Below are 19821 nucleotides of genomic sequence, written 5' to 3'. Positions count from 1 at the left end.
ACCGACAACCATGTCAGGATTTCTCAGCCTCTGTTGCATTGATGTTGACTACGACTAGTACTTGTTTTTTTGGTTTTTGTCCTGATGTTATGGAAGTAGCCTACATGATATTCTCTGGAGAACCTCTTACACCACAGACAAGCTTTTGAGCATAAAATATGGTCTGAAAACTGAAAAGAAAAAGAAGAAGAAAAAGTCTTGGAAAAATGTTGTTGCTTGGTCTTTAGTGGACGGGCCGGATATATATTCAAAGCCGTTAAAGTAAAAGTTCACTCAAAAATAGAAATTCAGTCTTTTTCTAGTCACCCTCATACTGACAGAAAGTTCGATGAAGTTTGGTAGTCCAAAAAACATTTCTACAGCAACACAGCAAAATGGTGCTGCACCATTCTGCTTAACAGCTAAAGTAGATGGGACTTATTTTAAAATGTAAAAAATACAACAGCTATAAAATAACATAAAATGACTCCATACAGCTCATACAGGGCTAATCCAAATCCCCCCCCCCCCCCCCCCCCCAAGTCCCAAACTGAATGGAAAAGACCTTTACACCCTTTTTAAAGCCTGAATATTCAATCCTTAGCTAAAACTGTTATCATGCATCCCATTAAAGTCCTTTAACCAGCTCAACTGCTCGTCAAGGGTGAAAAAAAAATGTCTTCTCAAATCAATCTTGGATTTTTACATTTTAAAACCAGTCCCCATCTACTTAATTTGTTTTGGAGAATGCTGCAAGTTATGCCGTGAATCTCCTGATGTGTTTTGTGGACAACATTTTATATAAGCATGGAGGTAGCAGTAAACCTTCACAACACAATCAAAGTAAATACAAACCATCCGGGGGTGCTCGGTCAAAGTGCTGTGTGTCAATTATTCATCAATTTGATTTGATGGGTGAAACGGCTGCCACAGCTCAACTGGACCCACACCAGATATCAGATTATAAACTGAGGATTTGGCATCAGAACTTCATAAACTCCCAAAATACTGAAGACATCAGAGGAGTGGCTGCTCTCAGCCAGATGCTGGAACCAGGTGGGTCTGTCTCCGTATTCACAGTCAACATGATAGACCAGAAAGTAATAAAACGGTGAACAAGAACAGTTTTAGAATTTCTTTTATTAATTGTTTAGAATACACCATGGTAAAGCATTTTGGATCTCTCACTTGAAGACTCTTTGGGCATCCAGTGCTGGATTCAGCACACTTGGTTCACCATCACTGCTCTCACGTTCTCCAACCCTCTGATCTGACTGCTGCTGTATGTTGCTCCTCATCTACCTGTGATAGTAACGGGTACAAATTGGTGCTCAGGCTGACTACCCTGTAAAGTTGAAAGGAAGTAGATGCAGAGGGCGGAGAACTTGCAAAAAACAGACCTCCTCTTCTGCTCCCACTGCCACGAACAGGAAGTTGAATAAATACACAATAGTATCACTAGGTTTAGCATTCCCCACATAGCAGTAGCAGCCCCCTGATAACAACATCCACACTCAGCATGTGACTGGTGCCTGTATTTGCATGTGTGTTCAAATGTGATCCTATATTTACTGTAACTGTAGTTGATATAGTCAGATTGCACTCATGAGCAAGGATTCAATTATGTACACAACGTTGTCCAATATTAAAAAATACATTAATTTACACTTTCCAAATAAATATTGGTCCATTTCCATTAGTATGCCAAGTACATCTTCCTGAGACACTTTCAGAACCGCAGTATACCATCAGTGAGTATACTCCTCATCCTTCCTGTTACCCATCCTTTGTTTTTCTCTCAAAATAATTTTTTCGTGCTACACTTACTTCAACCATCCTCTTATGAGATCACCCCTTATCATAAGACTTGCTTTCTCATCTGTGCCCAGACATACGTAAATAGTAAACAGATTTCTCTCGCTGCACATGTGCAGCATAATCCAAGACATGAGACTATGTTTCAGATGCAAACACACAATTGAGACAATGTTACAGTCAGATACACAGACAGCACTAACTGCAGCTGCTACCATATTACTGTAATTGACCTGAATGTACGTGTGTGCTGTGAAGTGATGATCTGTGTGACAGTAATGGGTATGCTTTGTTGAGATGACAAACCCAAAAATAAATGGATACAAACTTTTCACTCGCATGCTGACAGAAATTTGTATAATAACAGTCTTACAGCCAAAAAGTTTTCTTTTGTGTAGAAAATACAAGTGAGTTTATGGAAGCTTTTTTTGTGTAGTTTCACAGTATCAATGTGGTTCTTTTCCTGGCTTATTCAGTCAATGTGTAGCATCAGAGTCTCCAGCAGTTTGTAGCAAACCTCTGACTTTGTGCTGCGGAGGTCTCTGGTGCACACACGCACGCACGCACGCACGCACGCGCACACACACACACACACGCACGCACACACACACACACACACACACACAGTACCTTTACATGAGGAACCACAGTTGCAAAGAACCTTCATCCTCACCATCATCATTTCAACCAGTCTATTATTGCTTTCATTGCAAGGAAAAGGGAAATGTATCATCCATTTACTTTCACAGGGAAGCAGTCCTCACTTGCAGCCCAGATAAAAATCACTGATGTGCAATTTCCAATTGCGAGTCTTCAGAGGAAACAGTAAGAAACAACTACTGGATCATCCTAAAATGTGATGTAAGGCAGCAGAAGACAAACAGATGGGCTTCCCTTCTTCAGACATGAGAGTACATACAAAACGTTCTGCTTCCCTGATTTGTCTTTCAAGTCCCCTTTAGTCTATACGTTAGAAACAGCATTATTAGCATCTCGAGCCTGACGGATGCCGTATAGCCACTTGATGACTCGAGCGTTCCTCTCGATGACGGATATGCCGTAGGGGACTCGCTCGCTGGCTGCGCTTGGCCCGTCCTCATTGTCCTCATCTCCTCCTTCATCCCTCGCCCGCTCAGCCTCCGAGCTAGGCGTACTGACACTGCGGAGCTTAGAGACGGACACAATGTCAGAGTTGGCTCTTGTGAAACACTCCACTCCATCCATGCCCTCCACCTCCTTTGGGTCCAGCCCACAGTAGTTGAAGAAGCGCTCCATGTCCGCAGTTGCACGTGAGAAACGGTCGCTCAAGTCCGACTTGGAGCGGTGCAAAGATGGGTGCTTACGGGAGGACCCCTTGGAACTGGCATTTGATATACGGGTGAAGGCTGGGGAGGCTGGTGGGATCATGCCCGCACGTGCCAGCATGGGACTGGGCGGCGGGTAAGCTGGAGGAGGGGGCAGGGTTTGGGAGGAGTTATTGAGCTGCGGGTGGGGTTGGTTCTGAGTAGGTGGGGGAGGAGGTGGGACCTGGGGGTGTGCTACTTGGCCCTGGGCAGTCTGTCTGGGCCTGAGCTGGGGCTGTAGCTGGGCCCTCTGAGGCTTCCTGATCTCAGCCTGAGGCCGAACGTCCACCCTGCGCACTGTCACAGAGTTAGGGGAGCTATAGGGTACTGGAACCCCAATACGGGGTGCTCGTGCTGGAATAGGAGGGGGGCGGTGGGTGGATTCTGCTTCAGGGGTCTGGAAGTTGTTGTTGAGTGGAGAGGAGGTGCAGGAGGAGGTGGAAGAGGAGTTGATAATGCTGTGATTCAATGGTTTGAGGTTGCTGAGGAGTCGGTTGCTCCTCTCCTGTTCTGCTGACAGGCTACTGCCGATGCTCTTAGCTCCTGATGAAGGAGATGATGAGGAGGGGGAGGTTGAGGAAGAGGACTGGGAACATGGCATTGGTCCATCACATACATCATTGATAAGATTATTCAGAATATCCAAGTTAAGAGCAGATCCTCTTCTCCTTCCAGGTCCCTCCTTCCCTCCTGCATTCTCCACATCAGCTGGGCAGCGAGGAACTTTGCGGGCTGGAGGGATGCTGATCTGACACTGGAGCATCATCCCCGGTGGAACGAGGGGCTTGCGGATGATTGGCGGTTTGATGGGGGCCTGCCGAGTGAGGGCCACATGCTGGCTCTTTACATACTTGGCCTTGTCTGCCTCCAGACGTTCTACAGCACTCAGTTTACGGGCCCCAGGCTCAGCCTGACGACGGAAGTAGTCTGGACCCTTGTGAAGTATCCGAAAGGGCATGGCAGAGGTGAAGGGAACCCCGGCCAGACGGCCGTCTGATGGCCGCAGGGTCTCCACCGGCATCCTGAAAAAGCTGTACAGAGAGAAAGAAAGACTTTCTCTCGGTCAAAAGGTTTTTCAAACAGACTTATGTGCAAAGGAAAGACGAGCAAGTGTGAATGAGCAAAAGAATGATTAACTTCTCTATATTTGTGTTTCATTTAACAAGAAGTTATTTTAGTAGCCACAGTGTTGGAGACATGAGAACAAACAGAAGAAGTGACAGAAGGAGAGGTGGGTGAGAGTGTGTCTCTTTATAGCTCCCACATGTCCTCCCTAAGCTTAAGAAAATAGCTCTTTTGTAGTCCGCTTTCTTCCAACTCTTCTCCTCCCCCTCCTCCCTCCCTTGCACCCTCGCTCCCAGAGCCCCCATTTAACTTCCTTACCGGTCGCTGTGCTGCTGCTCTCACTTTTCTCCTTTTCTTCCTCCTTTCTTCTCCGTCACCCCTCTTACTATGTTATCCTTCCTTGTTTTCCAGTCTTGGCTCACTGAAAGGCTACTTGCAGGACAGGGTCAGTTGGGGTCAAATTCCACATCAGGCCCGACCAGACCACCTCTATTAGCTCAGCGGTGAACCAGAAGGGTTAGGCTGCAGATCGGGGTCAGCGGTCAGCCACAGTGCAGCTGATGGGGGCCTTCTCTTCAAAATTCAGGCCTAGTAGATCAGTCGCGGTAGCACAACAGCCTTTATGATCCCCTTCACGATCACTGACCAGCTCGTCTGTCAAGCCCGTCCAGCTGTGATCTGACACAGAGAGCTGCTCGCCAACTCAGCTGGAGCACCACAGTCCTGGAGAGGGTTAAAAGAGATCGAAGTCCATGTCAGATAATGGTAGAGCTTTCCGTTTTCTGTTCGCCTTTCATCAACAAAAGCATCCACACACACTGATACACACACACACACACACTCACACACACACACACACTTCTCCAGCTGACAGACAGAGACTCTCTTAAACACTGAAGTGGAGCAGACGGGACAGGCTTTAATACCCCGTCTGGCTCCTCCCAGCCGGCCAATCACACGTCAGGCCGGGAACCTCAGTGGGGCATAGGGGGGCGGAGCGATAGGCTGGAAGCATGCTCGCATTGGTTCACCTCCAAAGGGATTCTGACCAATTGGACCCCTCCCCCCTCCAAGCACAACAAAACACTGAGGCAGGGTTTTCATTCAAATGAAAATTCTTTGAAAGAGAGAAAGGGGGGAGAGAAAGAGAGAGGGCAGGACAACGAGCAAAACAGCTGCAATTTTTACATCGACTTGCATCAAGCTCAGCGGGGTGCTATGAAAACATTGTGAAAAACACTGAAAGCCCACACAACTGTTCTTCTTGTTTAGCTCTTTGTCTTCATCAGCGCAGTCGACAAAGTGTGTGCACTACAGAAAACACAGTAAACAAAAGAGGATTATCTTACTGCAAGTCTAAATGTTCTTTAAATAGTTTTTTTAACCAATCAGCTGGTGATTTAGCACAATGGGCTTCATGTGAAGTGTCTAAAAACAGCCTAAAATGCATCTGAAAACAAAACATCCAACACTAGTTTGGAGACAAAGAAACAAAGACAGACAGTGAAAGTTATTTCCGCAATTACTTAAACTATTTCTCTCAGTTTTAGAGTTCAAAGTACTGCTGACACACACACACACACCGTTCATCTGTTTTTCCCATCTTTCTCCAAGCTCTCATTTTCCAGAAAAACAACCCTCCCCTGCTTCTTCTCATTTACAACATTACACTCAACATTACATCACACCCAGCTCGTGCGCTCTCCTTCCTCCTCACCTCCAACATATCTATCCACACATTTTTAATTAGTCTTTTATAGCCGTCTTCCTGCCTGTCTCCCTCAACATGTGACCTTGTTTCCCCAACATCTCCCCTTTCTCGTTTGCTCTCATCCCTAAACAGCAGCAGGGAGAAAGAGCAAAAACGACCATGACAGCTTAGACTTGGTGCACAGGAGCACACACACACACACACACACACACACACACACACACACACACACACACACACACACACACACACACACACACACACACACACACACACACACACACACCTTGAGAACCTGAAGATATACACACACAGTCACACAATTTGCTTTCATCTTAACCATGTGACAACCTAGAAAGGAGTTTAAAATAGTTGAGCTTAAATTACAAACACATTTGCAACACAGAAAATAATGGTTCACAAATATTAAGCGGCCAAAAGGCTTGAGGCAACCTCTACAGACCACATTTAAGGGATGGGGCAAAAACACTATTATGAAAACACTGAATGGAAAATAGAAAGAATGACTTCAGTGAGAGGAAAATGTGACTTCTTAAAGGCAAAGAGGGCTTGTTTTGTCAGTTAGAGGATGACAGAAACCCACTAAACACAAGAACCAGTAAACAGAGCTTCATGTGTAAAATCAGTGGATATCCACTTACACACACATTTTATGTATGCAAGTCTGTCTGTAAAACTTGCTATAGAAAATGTTTGCACCACAGTTCAGTAAACACACAGTAGACCACAGGGAAAACAGAAGCCACTGATACTTACACAGACTCTTCACAGCCTTGAGCATATGAGTACAGGCAAAACATATTGATTAAAATAATCTCTTAAAGCTTGTCTTTAAATCTTGATTTCTAAGAAAATATGTCAAATAGTTGTTACATTTTTGTGAAGAATTTCCTTAAAAAACACTAATTAGCAATCACAAACAAAGCCCCCAGTAGTACCTCAAACACCAGTAAAACACACTGCTTCAACACTCACTCACTGAAAATACTGGCTTTAGTACAAAAGGTAATAATAGAAAAGTCCATTTATAGAAACGCATTCCTGAAGAAAGACTGTCATTCAAGATAGATAGATAGGTAGATATACTTTATTGATCCCAAGCTGGGAAATTCCGGTGTAGCAGCAGCATTATACACAGAGACAATAACAACACAATGAAATAAGAGGAATAACCTAGACATATTAAATAGCAATAGAAAAAAGTAATATACAAAATGTACAAAATGTATAAAAATGTATAAATAAGCAGAGTAATTGTAGTGCAAGATAAAATATAAGGTGCGGTAAACAGAGTGTATAAAACCAAAGTGCACTAAGGACTGAAAAGAGTCAAATTAATTCTGCTGAATTAATTCAAATGGCTAGAGGTCAGATTTGGAAGTATGTTAAGGCTAACCCATTTAGCTTCTGTTTTTAAAGCTTGCCATTAAGAAGAGCCATCCACATGCAAATATTTAAACCTGTATTGTCCCCACTCTAAAAACAGCAGCTATTATCATACATGTCCTCACTGTACAGGGACGGGCAGCTAATAGGTCTCTCTGCTATGGGGCTAATGTGTATGCAAGCATATTCGCCACCTCTGTCTGCCACCAAACTGTGGTGGCAGACAGAGGTGTGTGTGTGTGTGTGTGTGTGTGTGTGTGCGTGTGTGAGCGTGTGTGAAAGAGAGAGAGACCAAGAAATAACTTTCCAGGAAAACAAAACATCTCCTGTCCGTCCTATTTTTCAAACTTTCGGTCTTTTGACTTCCACGCGTGTTCTTTTCTGCAGTTGAACAAACAGCTGATGTCGCTAAAAGCGACAAGCCCACCACAGGCCGTGACCAGAGTGACAGACCACGGAATGAGATTTCACGATGGATCTCGGTTCGATTATCATACAACTATGCTAACTGCTGTGTTGTTGTGAGTCCGCCTGCTCTGCTCCTCTGCCTTTCCAACCGCCATATTAGCGGGTAATGATATGGCTTATGATGCCTGCTGTGTGTGAGAAAAAGACTACATCTGGTTTATGTTGTGTAACAATTCAGTAAGAGACAAAAAATAAATAAAAAGACTGCACGGTATTATTCTGATCTCTGGGACTAGAATTGTTTGGAGGGTGGCAAAGGAAGCTCCAGCTGAAAGGAAGAGATGACGAAATGTTTTACCACAGCTGACTGCAGCCACCTCGACCAGCATGCTTACGACTAATTATAGGGAGAGCCCATGACTGGGAGCAATTTACCTTGCCAACATTTTTTAGCACTAAGTTACTGAATGGCTGAATAAGTAGCAAAGAGTAACATGTGAGGAGATGGTTTTGGTAAGCGAGAAAAGAGGAGTAGAGTTCTAAGTTTTTGAGCTTTTCTTCAGAAGATGTAACAAAAAACAGCAAGATACAGCACACTGAGTGTCCAAACACTGAGGGACAGGAACAAGGTGCGTTTACATGTGTGTGTGTCCTGTGACGCCAGCTAGCTCATCATATCGGCAGTGACCGTGATCGCAGCGGACATTGACCCCAGATTGTATAGAAAACAACAGAGACCCCACCTAAAGATATGTAACCAGAAACCCCGTCTTGTCCAATTTGAGACGTAGACACTGAAGAACACATCTTCATGATGACAGTGTTTTCAATGAATTCTAACTCAGAGGTCTCATTGAATAAACAACTTTCCCCAACCTAAGTGGGATTCAGGATTTTGCTCAGGGGGAATATGCAATGAGATGTCCACAAATAATATTTAAATCCCATCCAATCTCAGTATCTCAAATGTTCTTTGGAAGAGTCACCTTCACCCCAAGCCCAGACACAGAGGGAGAGAGAGGAGTGGGGAGTTTCAACGAGTTAGTCAGCAGTGATTTCTCAGTTTCGTCACTAACTGGGGGGGGATGAGCAGGAAGCGATGACGCATCCACAACAGGAAATGTGTGAGAAAGAAAGAAGAACAAACAAAGCTCCCTCAGTGTGAGTGTGTGAGTGACCAGCAGGTCGTCCCTGCTTTACAGGCCTATTTCTGGCCACGTGGACATGCCTCTTTGCCATGAAGACAATCTCAACTCAAGGTCCACTTGCAAGCTTTTTCCAGAGCACATCATGTCTTCATTGGGAGAAAAGATGTAAACATATAAAAGGTAGTAACTAGTTTCCAGAGAGACAGAGGTCAGAGGTCAGTGTCAAATAAAGAAGAGCATACTATGGCAGGGTTTGGGTGTCTTTCTCAAGGACTGACAGTCTGGTTAAAACTGTTGGTTATCAGCCAAATAGTCAACATGCTAACATGCTTACAATGACAATGATGTTGAACAAATGTCATTTTGACCATGTTGATGCCAAGTTTAGTGTGTGTGCGTGCTAACATTGGCTACTTCATCATTAAAAACCTGGAAAAGTATGTTGTTGTGGACTCTGAGACGAGACAGGAAAAACCGTGGTTAGTACTAAAGGACCTTTTATTAACATTTCCATAATCTCACAAACTCTTATTATGGCTGCTACTTGAAGACTCAAGGCTTTATTAACTCTACTGAGTATCTCCCTTCTATCTATGAAAACCAGGCTACATCCTGATAATAAACTCATCATGTTATGAGCATACAACACAAGCCCTGGCCAATCACCCCACTCAGATACCCAGCTTTAGTTTAACTCAATAAAATGCTTAAAAGAAGAGTTCAAAAGGTTATCAACCACTCCCCTTCAGGACTCATTTTGGGTGCTCTAAAGACAGCTAATGAAGACAGAGAGGAGAGCAGCAGACCTCACAGGATTCAACCCTCAATATCCTTGCTCCACCACAGAGTGCTGGTCAGCTATCAGCTCTGACCATGCTGCTCATTTCCTACTGCAAACAGCTCTGGGCTGGGTGCAGAACTGGTCCAAAATGCATGACGGAAGTGTCTGGATTACAGGGTTATGCAACCGTTATAAGAAGTGGGCTGCAAAAACAGCCATTGAACCATAAGCAGACAGTTATTACAGTGTGTGTGTGTGTGTGTGTGTGTGTGTGAACGTGCGTGCATGCATGCATGCGTGTGTATATCAGAGGAGAGAGTTTTGACTGAGTAGGTAATCAGTGGAGAGCAGGTGGCTAAGTCCTCCCTCAGGAAAACTAAATGCAGCAGCGAAGACAAACATATTGTTACATCTGCCCATGTTAGCTACATATACAGAAAAAAATAATTAAATATGCACTGCAACATAAATAAGAACACTGCATTATAAAAAGGTGTCACATTTTCATCCACTCCAAGTTATTCAAATAGTTACCATTCCAAAAGTAACACCAACTAAAAGTAGCATCTCACACAATGTCACTGGAAATATTACACACATTTTTAACACAAATCATTTTATTTGGAGTTAAGACCAAAATTCATTGTCATGTCTAATCATGTTTAACTAAAACCGAACAATACATAGTTGCAATTCATCTACGTCTTTTAAAGACATCCAAGAGATTTCCTGTTCCCAGGATAATTAAAATGTCACACTTTAGATCATAAACTCTACATACAAGCCAAAAACATAATTGTAGCTGCTATGCTAAAAGCCTTAGCACACACGCTGTGTGAAGTGGGTGCAAAAACTCAGAAGCTGTCAAATCAATGTTTCGAATCAATTTGGACTTAAATTAAGCTTGACAGGCTGTATGGAGCCATTTTTTCTCTTTCAAAACAAGTCGCTATCTACTTCTGTTGTTTAGGAGATCCAAAATGTTTTGCGGACTACAAAAATGAGAAAGAGAAGATAATGACTGAATCAGGTGAACCTATACTTTGATTCTTTATTACCACTTGCCTGAGCAAGTGAGTTGCTAGCTTTACTTGCCCAACCTGACATTTTACTTTCCTCAGGCAATTGTACAATAATTTTTGTTCAGTCCCAACGAGGCCACTTTGAGCCATTTTTCTAAGTCAAGTTGAGATCAACTTAAGGTGGGTTTCATTTCAGATATAGATTTAATTAGATGTCAGGCATTATTTTTCTTCCTGTGCTGGATAACTAGCACGCAGGATCACAACAACAACAGGTCAGATTTACAATGCCCGTAGAGATTCTAGCATCGCTTAGCCTCTAGAGGAGGAAATAACTCTGATTCAGCAAATAATTTCTGCTGATTATGCAATGGTACCCCCTTAAACTGATCTGCAGATCTTTAGGGAGAGGAGGGTAATTTTAAGAGTGTGTGGCTGGAGGCATCTTTTCTCGCCTCACGTAGACTGATCTGATCTTGTTTTAGGTAACACAGACACACACACCTGGGGTCATGTGTACCCATACACTGTGTATGAACACACACTAACACAACTGTATGCCAACTACAACCAAAAAGACACACAATATGCTATTTAGCAAGCCTCAAGGCAATGAAACAAGGACAGAAAATATCATCTCCTTCAAAAGTAGTGACAAACACATTCCAGAGACACGCGGGCAAGGACGCAATCACATACTGCTGTTCTCAGCCAGCCACACACACACACACACACACACACTCAAACTGGTGTAGGAGGGAGGGTGGTCACTGTGGAGTCGCCTCAATGGCTAGGCCTCACTGTTGGCTGGGATACAAGGAGTGTTTTACTTACACACACACACACACACACACACACACACACACACACACACACACACACACACAGGACTCATTCTCCAAGTTTACAATCCTACAATCCCCATTTACCTCTCCACTTACAGAGAGATGCTGAAAGTCAAGAGCAGTCATGAAAAAATCTATTTTGTGACAGCCTGATGTGACATGTTGCTTCTCTACATGAAGGCTTTAAAGCAGCTGAGTAAAACATTTTTTTCACAACATTCATGTGAGACACAAAAGGAGGCAGATGCCTCATGTCAGAACTTTGAGCTTTATCAACACGGTGTGAGATAAACCGAAGCATCTCTGGCACGTTGAAGCTCTGAAGCACTTTCCTTTTCTGCTTGAAATAAAACGTCAACATCAAACTTCTTGCCAGTGTACCGCACAGCTTCTCCCCGTTACAGCTGAGGGGGCTGACAGAATGAAAATAGTTCGGGGGCAGAGCTGCCAAATGTTATAATCAAGACCAGTATTTTTAGATTTGGCATTCCGTCTCAAGGACAAGGAAGCATGGCAGGGATACAAAAAGAGACAATAGCTACGTCTATTATAACAGAGCCTTTCAGCTGCTCTGTATGGTTTTACACTAAAATACAATTAAGACTTGTTGCGGATCCTCTTTCTAACATTCTATGTTCAAGATGTTATCGACAACAAATGACTGAATACATTTACATCATATTAGAAATCAAAGGCTTATGTCATCAGACATATTGACAAAAATCATTAAGACATCACTGTCAATTGCCAGAGACGCCCCCCCCCCCCCCCCCCCCCCCCCCCCTTTTTTTTTTTTTTTTGAGAAGTACACAGACACAACCCCATGTCTACACACACACAGGCACTCTGATCTGCTTAAATAGGACAAAAGATTGTTTACTCACGTGATGCTTACGAGTGAGTTAGTAAGAACAGGAAAACCAGAAAACTTTAAAGCTCCAGAGTGGTGAGTTACACTGAAAAGAAGCAGGTAGGAGCTCCAGCTGGCACTAGCGACAATGTGCCAGTACGCGTGCTGTGAGTTCCTGTGTGTGTGCAAGCCAAATGAACACTAACCTGAGCGTCTTTAGGCTCATACGCTTACCCCCTTCTCCTCCCACTGCTGAGGAAGACTCCTCCTCCTCTGTCTAGAAGCAGGAAGACAGCCAGGAGAGCAGGAAGCAAGTGCTTTTCCTCATAGTCACATGATCTTCCTGACACTTTCTCATTGACCTGTCTTTCCTTTGAAGAGTCATTTCCACTACCTATGACAGTGGCACCCGTGATGCAGGAAATGGAAACGATGATTAATTTTTTGAGCCTGTGGATGGAATGGTACATGAGAAGTAATATCACCACTGATCATCATGAAGATAATTATGGATTATACAATAAAAGTCATAAATCAAGCAAAATATCGAAACAATTCCTTGTTCCATCAACAGTGGCTGTGACAAAGAATTAAATTCATTAGCCACTAATACCTTGTTTATATATAGGATTAATTGATTAGTTGTTTAGCTTATAAAATGTCTTTCCCAAACCCCAAGATGACGTCCTCTAATGTTTTGTTTTGTCCACATCCCAAAGATATTCAGTGTCATATACAGGGTTCGTACACATTTTTCAAGGTCAGATTCAAGCACTTTTCAAGCACTCTTAAGGGTCATTTACAAAATTTTCCAGCACCTTATCGCTGGGGTAAAATACGTATCTATGGGAATATATATACACTCATGATTATTTATTTTCACAATTATGTACATTGTATTATGCTGTAAACTTCTAAAATTATGTTTCATAATAGCAAAAACTTTAGAAATTAAAGGAGAACACAAAGTTTATCCAAAAAAAGGGAAGCTACTTGGCGTTCTTCAGGTACACTTGCAGCGAGACAAAGAGAGACCTGAGATCACCCTGTAATTTTATTTTTTGACATAAACTTTTATAAGCTGTTTGCTTATTCACCAAAGTGTATTAATATTGAACGTGTCATCAGTCCAAATTGCATCAAATTCACCTTCTCCTCAGCCATCCTTCTCTATTGCTACCAGGCTATTGCTGTGTGACGATACACACACACACACAAACACAGGTTTTATTTCTCCTTGTAATAATCAAACTATCCAGTCTGATACCAATGTTGCCAAGACACAGAATTACAATGTCAAGCACTTATAAGCACTTAAACTAAAATCCAAGCACTTTTCAGACCTTGAAAACACAACCTTGAAATTCAAGCACTTTCAAGGATTTCAAGTACCCGTATGGACCCTGCATATAGGATTAAAAAAAACTGATAATATTTATATTGAAGAAGCTGAAATCAGAATTGTAACTTGTCTTAAAAAGAAATTACTCAAACAAATTCCAACATGCCAGAGGTGCTTCGGTTTATCTCAGTGTTGATAAAGGTCAAAGATCTGACAAAGATTTACGAGCCCATCTGTCTCCTTTCTCTCTCATATGTATGGTTGTACTTTTTTTAATCTTTAATTGATTATCAAAATAGTTGACAATTAATTGTTGTAGCTCTTGAAACACAATCATGGATGTGGGATTTAGGGGTGCTAAGGGGGCTGCAGTACCACCTAAAATAGGGCATTATAAAAACCATCAATTGATTACATGAATTTGTGATGGAGACTCACAGCAGAGAGAGAGAGATGTGGACAAGTGAGATAGACGGAATGTGAGAATGTGAACAGTGTCCACATGATATGGTCTAAAAACTTTCTTTCAAGTGTATGAACTGCACTGCAAACTGTAATCTGTTAACAGTGACAAACAGGCAGATCCACGTTTTATACACATGCCCCTCTATGAACTGTCTGCCTCCCAACTACGCTGCATTATTCTAAACTATGAGACCGTTTATACCTGGCATTAAAATGCACATTTGGTGATCTAATCATACGTGGACAGCTCTAAGTCCCTTCGCTCACACCTGGCATAAACACGTCTTGACATGCATCTCAAGTGAGCACCAAGGTCTCTGCTCTAAATTCAAATAAACATGTACATTTCTGTGACAGAAACAAAAGGATAACAATGTACACCATTAGCAGAATTTACATGAGGTCTCAAATAATCAGGAATTTGTCACAGATAGCCTTTGTTAAATTTCTCCTGTCTACTATTTTTGTAAAATGTGACATGTTCAGTTGAAAAGGTGAGTTCAAACGACTAGATATTTGCCTAATATACTTGATGGACTAGTCACAAGTTGTGTCATTTGACCGTTTCCAGCATCGTCACTCCCTCTTCATCTCCTAGCTGTTGTTGGCTGTAAAGTTGCTGTGGCTGCTTTGACCTATAGTAGTTTGCTGTATGCTGCAGTGTAAAACATTCTCAAATTGTTGTAAATTGCTGTTAATAAAAATCAGATACAATCTTTTCCAGCCATTCAATAAATAAATAAAGAAAAAAAAGAAAACAAAAGATGAATGTCGCGGATTTTTATCATTTTATCATCGCGGATCATTTACATCACTGTAGTCTGACCAATTTCAAGCATGCCTGGGGTTTTTACTCTTCTCTTACTCTTTACTCTTTTACTCTTCCACATCCCTGGAAGCAAATGAATAAAATCAGAGGTAAACAGCACCACATAAAGCTCTCTCCAAGTTTTTCTAGATATCACCAGTCTTTCCTTTCCAACAGATCCTTCTGAGATAATAAACAATGTATTATAGTAAGTGAGAAAGTGAGGGAGGGGGTGACAAACTGCTGGTACTGAAATAAAAAAGGAATATCATTATGAAGGAGGTGTGGCTAGGATATCCTGTCATTAGGGCCTCCAGAACTGTGTTTCAGATGAAGCTTTACCAACTGTATTACCTCAGGAATATTCCTGTAATCTTTCAATAGTGGTTTGTCTCAAATTAATACAAAATATAAAATCAGTAAAACACACTTGTATCCCTTTCCACAAGTAGTTTATTTCACTTCCTGCACACCGTGACCAAGCTGCCCTGGCTCCTTACAGGCCAAACATACACAGCAGTGCTTATTTAAAGTAGTCAGCAGGGCGGGGTGCCCCAGACCAACTTCCTTGTGGTACACACACACACACTAAAATACATGTATACAAAGGCACTCATACCCACAATCTAAAATCTAACACACACATGCAGTGGTCAGTGATTCTCCGGAGGCAGCAGCAGGGAGCGGACTTCCACTCAGACTCCTCACTGTAGACGAAAAGCAATCGGCAGCTCTGAAGTCAGAAACAAACAGCGGGGGTCCATGGGATAGGACAATAAATATTTCAGCCGGGTCAACTAATTTAACACCTTCTCTACCTCCCGTTTGCACCACCAATCACACCCTTTTCCCTTCCCAGCTCCCCACCCTTCCATCACTCATTTGAGGACTGGGCCTGGCTGATATAGTCCATGAGCCAGGGGGGTTGACCGGTATCATCGGGGGGACAAATGCTATCATTGTTTTTTGGCAAGGTATACACCCCTAGTACTAGAAAAATCACGATAGCAGTGCAGGGGTGGTAGCGAAATCACTTTTTTCAGCTCATGAAGTTACTAACCCCCTAAGATAAATTCCGTTTTTGAAATCTGGTGTATATCTCGTTTAGGCTCATGGTAGGGATATTGTCAATATTCTATAATATGGTGCTTGGTATTGTTGGAAAGGGGACCTTTTAGGCTTTTATTTAAGCCCAGTACTGAATCTGTCTGACAAACACAGACGTCACATGACTTCTTTAAACCAGAAATAACAAACATTTTCTCACAATTTCCACCAAAACTGTATGCCATCTTTTATCCCTGTGGCATGAAAGAACACCAGGGACACAAAACTCAACAACTTCAATACTCAAGGCACTCTGATGATTCAGAAAATGTATAATATACCAATACTATTTATTTGTTAGAGCCCTAAATTAGACTTGTGCAGCCAGCACAGTCTTTAAAATAGAATGGAGCCAATAGAATGGACAAATAGAATACCCTATTAGTCCAGGGCCAAATGGCCTATTTATTCATGTGCAGTTGTAATAAAAAGTAATTGTTTCAAAAGTGCTGTCAACATAATACTTGTAAGTGGTTTAACAAAATGTTTCTAATATCACATTTATGATCTACATTAACATTTACATTGAGGGGCATTTAGCAGACGCGTTTCTCTAAAGTGACTTAAAATAAGTACATTTGTCACAGGAAAGAAGCCACAACATATCACCATCAATAAAGTAAAAAAGAAAAGAAAAAATCTCTGCTTTCTGTTCTTCTTCTCATACATCTTCCTCTTTTTTGATTTCTTAAATCAAGTTCACTGGACTGCTTCACATTCATCCTGTCCTCAAGTGCTCTCTTTGCCCTTTTCTATCATTCCTATCTTCAACTTTTTTTCATCCTCTCCTGTCAGTCCTTTTCACTTCTTCTTAAAGCTACACTGTCTCTGTGCTGGGGGGAAAGTATTTTCATCATAATACCCTGTGAACATCCCACCCGGCCCTCAAGCAGTAGTAATGCACCTCCATGAGAACACACACCCCTCAGAGACACAGAGGAGACAATCGGATAAAGAGTATTAGTGAGTGGTGCCTTCTCATTTGGCCAAATACTCTGTAATCAATGACACACATACGTGCACACGTGCTCACTTACTCAGACAATGATGAGTCACTATTGTCACCACACTAGATGTTTACTAAACATAGTTAGCTCTATTCACAATTCTCTTTTCAAATTGATCAAGAGGGGATATGTTTTTATAGTGACCACAGATAGAAGGGGTGTAAAGCTACTGCAGCTCTTGCTCCTTTCCATCATACCAAAATCATAAGCTCTGTCACTTGCTGCATACACACACGCACACACACATTCCACAAATGCATGGACTCACCAAGCTACCATCTCACATTACTTGCTCACATTGCACACTGACATGTCTAAGCAGGCCCGTCTCCGTCACCATGCATCCTCATGAGGTGAAGATGCATCAATTGGAATAAATTTCCTGAGAAAATCACACTAATATCAGTCAGAAACAATTTGGTGACTCTTGTATGAACATGACTTATCTCTTTGGACATGTAAATGGGATAATTTGACAAATGGTGATGGATGGCAGTTAAAAATCAAATTTCTAGAGGGACTTCTTATCAGCTCTGGTAACATCGACATTCAATGTGTGTTGACTTTCACATACTCAAACGTGCTGCAAACAGACAAAGCAAATATTTTGGGCTTGTTTAAACACAGAATTCTTAAGGGCAACATGTGACTGTTACAAAGCCTCTGACCCCCCCACCCCCTCCTTTTTTTTAATCAAATACAGCAGATAAACAAACCATAATACCTTGCAACAGAGAAAACTCTGTATTCAGTGCAAATAAAGTGTGTTCAAGTTTGAAAGAGAGCAGTGACATTTGAGTCCCTCCGAGCCCTATAGATGAACTTGGTACCGTCTTCAATCTTTTGAGGAACAGCTTGCCTTGAAATTCTCCTAAAAAGGTGCGCCTGGTACAATAAAGGACACTACCTGTATAATTTATGGCCTCTTCCTGGATTAGGCTTTAATTATATGATAATGAGACATCAGCTAGCTTTTATGTTCTATGCTTGCATGACAGGAAAAACCTCTCTGCCTGTTCGCCATTCAAAAAGGGAAACCTGAAGACTCAGAACTGCAGATGTACACACCATTCTTTTCCTGTCTTTTGTTCTCTTGCACTGATTTGCTTCGCTGGACTGCCTATCAGTGATTACTCTCACGAGGAACGCACCACAAAAACTAAGGCCATATGTGCTGACCAACAGCTGGCAGTGGACCTGGTGTGTTGGGCATTTTTCAACATTTTCAGTAATATCTCAGGGAATAATGCATGGATCTTGATGAAAAGAATGTGGCTGGTCTTTATGAATGAGTATGACTTGATGCAGATCCTAGATCTGCTGATCTTAAATTATGGTTAAGCAGGTATGGTTCCTTTAAATTTGGAGTGATACAGGGATATTTATTTGGTATTGGATTAACATTGATTTGAGGTATGCACTCTCCTGAGTGCCATTCTACTTTTTTTTGTTAATCTGCCTGTTATTTCCTCAATTAATTGTTTGGTGTACCTAATGTCAGAAAATAATCATAGCACAAAAAGTAAGGACATTTGTGTCTGGCAGATTATTTCCTTGTTGTAAAAATGTTTCTTGGCAATAAATGTTGTACTGTAGGAAAGTCTGTATATTTCCTGTTTAAATGGTGCCATATCTGAAGGAACATGCATTTGTGGGATGAGCAGCAGAGCAGAAGCATTGTTACAACCAAGAAATAATCTACCAAAAATGTCCTTACTTTTTGTGCCATGTTTAGATGATCCCCAGTCCCAGAGCCCAAAGACAATTCATTAATCATCTAATTATTATCATCTAACCTACCCATACTGCAATTCAGTAATGTTAAGTGGACAAAAATAATCTTTTCTGTTACAACACCATGTCTTGATACCAAGTCTTGACCCTTTTCTTCCAGTTCACTTGGACCGTGTGATGCATTTACGTGCAGACAGTTCATGGATAGACAAAGATACCTCTTGTAAAAAATATCCCAGTGTGACAAGGCATCAGAGATCTATAACACACAGACATGTTAAAAGCTGTTCATCTGAGCTTTCTGCTTAGTAGGTCAGTGGGCCCAGTGTGGAGGGGGCAGGGCAAATAATGGTTAACAAGAGCTGATCTCAAAACAGCCAGAGGTGCTGACAACAGGCAAAGGGCAGAGTGCCTCACGTGCAGTGAAGAAGCATGGCCTTCAATGCAAAGGAAAAAATAGAGGAGATGAGGAAAGAATGGAGGTCATCTGCTGCCGTTTGTCTTGGAAGGGTTGGGCAGATGACAGACGTGGCATATCCTCCAAAAATACACAAGCAAACACACCCGCATATATTCACACACATAAGCAAATGCCTTTTTCCCAACACACACCCAGACTGTGTGTGAACACAAACTGATGAGCACACATGTATCAAAGACACATACAAACCCCTAAAACCAGATATTGTGTTTGTCATATGCTTATTCAGTCTTAACTGTCTGGTTCCCAGCTTGTGACCCAATAATGATTGATGACTCAATCTGCATTTTGGCTGTTCAAATATAAATAGCAGCAAACAGACACACTACTTGTGCTCCTTCACCTGGCAAACACAAGTCAACAAATTATCTTTAAATAGGTCAGTGCAAGACAGCTTTACTTCAAAAATCTGCCTTTTAAAATGTAAAGAGCTGATGAATTTCACCATTTCCACCATTAACACAATTTTGCATTAATAGTTATTGTTTTGGCATAAGCTCCCC

General features: G+C 42.0%; 1 protein-coding gene across 4 annotated transcripts in view; it reads right to left on the bottom strand.

Annotated features, from left to right (window-relative positions):
- Window positions 1-1100: 1100 nt before the first annotated feature.
- The window catches only part of wu:fa11c10 (protein FAM110A), a 27419-nt gene continuing 8698 nt past the window's right edge, over window positions 1101-19821 (bottom strand). For 2 of the 4 annotated variants that reach the window (XM_030422366.1, XM_030422368.1), the window contains 2 exons: window positions 4521-4925; window positions 1101-4168 (listed from right to left, as the gene is read on the bottom strand). In XM_030422366.1, coding sequence (XP_030278226.1) covers window positions 2758-4158 — 1401 coding nt within the window. In that variant the 5' untranslated portion in view covers window positions 4159-4168; window positions 4521-4925 and the 3' untranslated portion in view covers window positions 1101-2757. Of the gene's footprint in view, window positions 4169-4520; window positions 4926-12408; window positions 12578-12608; window positions 12825-19821 lie in introns of those variants that run through there. The other 2 variants (XM_030422369.1, XM_030422367.1) reach the window with 2 other exon arrangements.

The sequence above is a fragment of the Sparus aurata genome, chromosome 7, assembly GCF_900880675.1.
Source record: "Sparus aurata chromosome 7, fSpaAur1.1, whole genome shotgun sequence".
NCBI classification, from domain to species: Eukaryota; Metazoa; Chordata; class Actinopteri; order Spariformes; family Sparidae; genus Sparus; species Sparus aurata.
Note: the sequence above shows the minus strand (reverse complement) of the source record. Positions and strands in the feature narration are given on the sequence as shown.